At 41.3% G+C, this 5,000-nt stretch overlaps 1 protein-coding gene across 1 annotated transcript in view; it reads left to right on the top strand.

The window, feature by feature from the left end:
• The window catches only part of LOC135201641 (uncharacterized), a 638,256-nt gene that overhangs the window by 472,639 nt on the left and 160,617 nt on the right, over positions 1-5,000 (top strand). Inside the window, exon 3 of the mRNA XM_064230737.1 lies at positions 741-3,809. Within this exon, the coding sequence (XP_064086807.1) occupies positions 831-3,809 (2,979 nt within the window). The 5' untranslated portion in view covers positions 741-830. The remainder of the gene's footprint in view (positions 1-740; positions 3,810-5,000) is intronic.

Below are 5,000 nucleotides of genomic sequence, written 5' to 3'. Positions count from 1 at the left end.
AATAATTACTTGCACATTGACCGAGACAGAGGCGTGAAATTTTAACGATTAATTCTTTATACGTTCGCGTAAAACATAAATGATATTTTAGCATTGTTTGCCACATAGTACCGCCAAATGTTCACGGGAAAAAATCCATTTCGAAAACTCTGCCACATTAGTGGACGTCATTCGCAAAAAACTCATTTAGGATTCATGGATGTTGTTCTGGCGCATGAGACGGCCTCTGCAAAAAGCTAAACTATGTCAGTATTTCCATTGGCTGATCTTCATGTTCGGACTCTGCTCGGAATTGTCTGAAAGGGCAGAATTTTATTGTGAGGTATGATTGAACTCGAGTCTATACCCCGAGCCAGTATTCCCTAGAGACCTGCATAGATTTACTATATATTTTTTTTATTAAAACCCGACTAACACAACGGAATATGCGAGTTATGAAGGCTCTTCTCTTATATTAAATAAGTTTATTAGATGATCTGTGCTGTCATGTTAGGCATTTTTGTCTTTTGGACATTGAAGTTTATTCAAAGTTAAGTATGAAATTTTAAGAACTTTAGCGACACTTGGTTTTATTTCAACGGGGAGTTAATCAAGTTTTTGTTTTACTTATCTGTAAAAACGTTTTGTACATTAACAGTTTTAGCTTATTTACTCTTGATGTCATTTTAGCATCTGCATTTTAATGTACATTTTACCTAATTCTGTTGTTGGGTCTAATAGAATTATTCTCTTCCTTTCAGGTGCTGTAATGGGAGAAGTTCGATCCCGTTCGTCACCTATAGTACTCACACGCTCCCTTGGATCCTGTAGGACTCCTGACATCCACGCCGATGATTCCCACGCATCCTAGGATACCCCGGACAGCTCCTGACCCTCCAGGGGAACCTGCAGAAGGTTGGAAAAAGAAAAAACTCCGAGTTTCAACAGGAGAATTACTTGCAGATAGCACTACAGAGGCAGAAAAGGGCACATCAGGGGGAAAACAGCCTCCTGGTGAGACGAGGTTATATCTCTGGGAAAAATCTGATGACAGTGTAACTCCAGCAGAAGGAGATGGAGATGGAGATGGAGATGTGGAGGGTGATGCTCATAAAAACACACTTGAAAGCCTGACGCATTCACTTGAAACCATAGAAACACATGTTCCCACCAGAGTACCTTTTGTTTATCTTCCACAAGCTTCCTTGCCTACCATTAGACCGACTGATGGTATCCAGTACACGCCAAGAGCAGAAGTGTCTCCGGTGACGCCTGGCACTCTGTCAACGCCAGCTAATTCAATGGTGACTCCGTTGACGCCCTGGATAGCGGGAACCCCGAAAACATACTGGCCGGAGTCTTCCCCGGTCACTCCATGGCCACCAGCAACACCCGTAACCCAGCGCAGGCCACAGCATTCTCTAAATATTGCAACAACAGCGACGAGTGTAACAAATAGTTTTCAGTCTTCGTCAGCAGTTAGATCAAAGGCTGTTCCAGTCAGAGCTGACGAGAAATATCGAGATCACGCAACTTTAACAACTACAACAACTCATTCTGTTCCACCACGCGGCAAACTGTCATTACCAAACCCTCACGTTCATATAAAGCCAACTAGCCCCTCCACTTCTATTGTTTTAAAAGATAAAAGTAAGTCGTTAAGAAAAGAGACACCATCAAGACTAGAGGCGCCAAATTTCAGGAATGACAGTTCTTCGCTTCCGCAGGATCTTTTATATTATGGCAGAAAAATCAGCGGTTCACAAGATCAAAGCCCTTTAGAAGATATTAGCAGAGACATCAATCGGCAAGTTGCGCGGATGTGGGGTGGAGGTGATAACGAACAGTTATCAGCTTTGGAAGAAGGTCTTTATAGAGACACTGCATCATGGCCGTGGTTGACAGGGAGGAGGATGAGAAGAAAGCTTTCATCGGAGAGAAAATCTGCAGCCATTGTTGAAAGATCATCACCTTTACTCAGTACCAAAGCAACAAAGACTATGGTTATGAAAGCTAGACGAGTAGAGGTAACTCGAGAGAATGTCACCACTAGCGCCAGTAACTTAGAGAGTTCAAAATCAAGTGGGTCTAAACTAAGCAAAAGCACAATGTTGCAAAAGATGAAATATGGTAAAAAGCATCAAAACACAACCGTTCCTGAATTGGGGTATGTCATGCTAATGAAGTCAGTACCAGAAAACATAAAAACAGAAAATCGGCATATTGAAAAGGTAGCTAAGTCTCAGGTTGATTTCAAAACCACAAAAACTGGAGATTACGGTGGTTTTAGTGTCACCAAAACTGAAGAGATTAAACCTGCTGACAAATTGACGTCATCAGAAAGTAAACCTGTCGCTGGAACGTCAGATATTAGCCCACATGATAAACGCACTTTTGAAAGTCAATTCCAGAAAACCAATGACAGCAAATTATCTGATTCGGATATAACTACTAAACATAATCCTCTTAATAAGAGTAATGTCATTGCTACAGCAAAGCAAGTTGGTGAAATTATGACCTCTAGTAAAGCTTCAGACTTACCGAAAGAAAGCACAAAAGGCGATATCCATTCCCCTATAACAACGACACCCCATAGTAAGTGGAAGGAGGGAGCTATTTTGTCTGTAGCAAATAAAACTTCGAATGTGGAGTCAAGATCTGTAACTCTTCCAACTTCAAAACCAAGAACTAAATACACTCATAATGTGAGCGATAAAAAATCTAAAGAACAAGAAGAATATGAGCCGGGCAAAAGACATTCATCCCCTTTCATTATAAATTCAAAACAATTAAGAGAATATAAGGCAAATGCAGATTCACACAGGCCGCATAAAACGCACAAAAGTGGCCCAGAGCGCCGAGTGCAGGCAACCCCGACAAAAGTTTACCCCGCTGCATATTCTAAAAGCCCCAAAAATTTCACTAGTGTTAAAAGCAGTGAAACTCAAACCACCACAACTTTGTCAAGCGTTTTTAAAGAAGATCTTATACCCCCTTTGCCATATCAGTGGGATAAAGGGTGGCAGGCTCAGAGACCAGAGAATAATCCAGGATTGCTCAAAGGCAGCAGCAGTATTAATGGCCAACCACACGAAAGAGATCGAGATACTGTCATCTCTTCTTTCCAGTCTTCAACAAAAGTATTCAAAGTAGATGATAAAGCACAGTCTCCTGTTAGCCACGGAAAAGGAACTAAAAAATTTGAAGAGTTTATATCCCCCGTAGGAAATGCAAAAGCTATGAGTGGGCAATTAGGCACGAAGACCGAGATGTCCAGCTACAATATTGAACACGGAACAACGCAAGCAACCAACTCTTTAGATGATGACCTCAAAGACGCGCTGGTTACATTACCTGGAACAGACAACCCTGACCTAGTGACTCACAGGGACTCCGTAGAGGTGAGAGAAGCTGTTGGAAGAGGACCTTCGTGGCCAGGGTTAGGGGAACGAGTGGAATTTGTAACGGTGGTTCCAGGTGGCCAGTGGGATGTGTGGGGAGGACCTTCTCTCTGGGACCCTCTTTCTCCTAAAAACAACACTTACAGAAATCCGCAGGTTTACTCCGTCTACTGGGGAGATACAGGAGGTCCCGGATCCCCTGCAGGATGGCCTGAAGGCGTGTGGGTCATCCGTGGAGGTTCTCTGACGGCAATCATGGCTTTAGTGGTTACAATATCGGTGCAAGTTGCTAGGGATGGCCCTGCTCACAGGGGTACAGCAACAGCAGACTCAGTGCATCGTGCCCAACACAATCAACATGCTACTTTGGCGACCAACCTCGCCACCTCTCTCGCTTCAGCTCATGTCTTGCTCATCTTTGGAATACAGGTAAATGCAGTGACAATTGTCTTCTGTGATTTAAGCATATTTTCCTTAACACCTTGCTCGTAGAAAACTGGAAGGGTTTAGTAATTGGGTTTCATGTTATGTTAATGCCGTCATTGTGTTTTGTAGGAGTTCGTATCAGTAGAATATTTGTTTCATATCATATAGAAATAAATGGTAAATGGATAAAAAAAAAAACTAGGGCAAAGAACAAAGAGGTATAGTGTGCATGTTGGTTTGTATTCAGATGCAGTGTATACATGATCGCTGTCGTGCACAAACATTATATATCTATATATATATATATATATATATATATATATATATATATATATATATATATATATATATATACCTCCAATTTCCGGAGCAACAGCTCGAAGAACAATCCAAGGCGGGTCAGGGAAAGGCACTATCCATATGCATTTTATTAAAATATATGCCGACGTTTCACAACTCCACATAGTTGCATTTTCCAGGCTGCAAACAAGCGACCATGGCAATCAATAAATTAATAAAATCCGAATTACAAAACATTCAAAATATAATTAATAAAACATTTACTTAAAGAACAAGCAAATGGCCGGTGACACCCTACCCAGAAGGAAGTTAAAAGCATACTAGTCGTATAGAGTTACGACGAGAGAGAGAGAGAGAGAGAGAGAGAGAGAGAGAGAGAGAGAGAGAGAGAGAAATAACAAACATACAGACAGAGAAAAACAGCTCAACAAGACCATCAGGCACTAAACAATTGTGTGGATGACGTTTGGGAGTTTAACGGTGATACAGTCAATTTGATAATAATAGATTCCAGTATTGTTAAGTTGTTTTCTTTTTGTACCTGTCCTACTATTGAAAAATCTTTATTGTCTATATAGGTTTTACATATTTTTGAATGGTTTTTGATATTAGATTGTTCAGGGCTAGACAATCTACTCCCAGTTCTGAAGCTGACCCCTCTGTGAGCATCAATGCGCACTCGCAACAGCCTCTTTGTACATCCGACATAGATCCCCTGACTACATCTGGGGCACTTGTACTTATATATAACGTTGGATGTAAACAAAGGACTGAGCTTGTCTTTGAACTTGAAGAGAGAGCCAACTGTTCGGGGATTTTTCGGAATGAGTTTCAGGTTGAGGGCCGGTAATTCCTTTTGAATGATCGTTAGAAATTTCTTCCTGAAAGTGTCAT

This window comes from Macrobrachium nipponense, chromosome 23, assembly GCF_015104395.2.
Source record: "Macrobrachium nipponense isolate FS-2020 chromosome 23, ASM1510439v2, whole genome shotgun sequence".
Classification (NCBI taxonomy): domain Eukaryota; kingdom Metazoa; phylum Arthropoda; class Malacostraca; order Decapoda; family Palaemonidae; genus Macrobrachium; species Macrobrachium nipponense.
The sequence above is the reverse complement of the archived record's forward strand: the minus strand, read 5'-3'. Positions and strand labels throughout refer to the sequence as shown.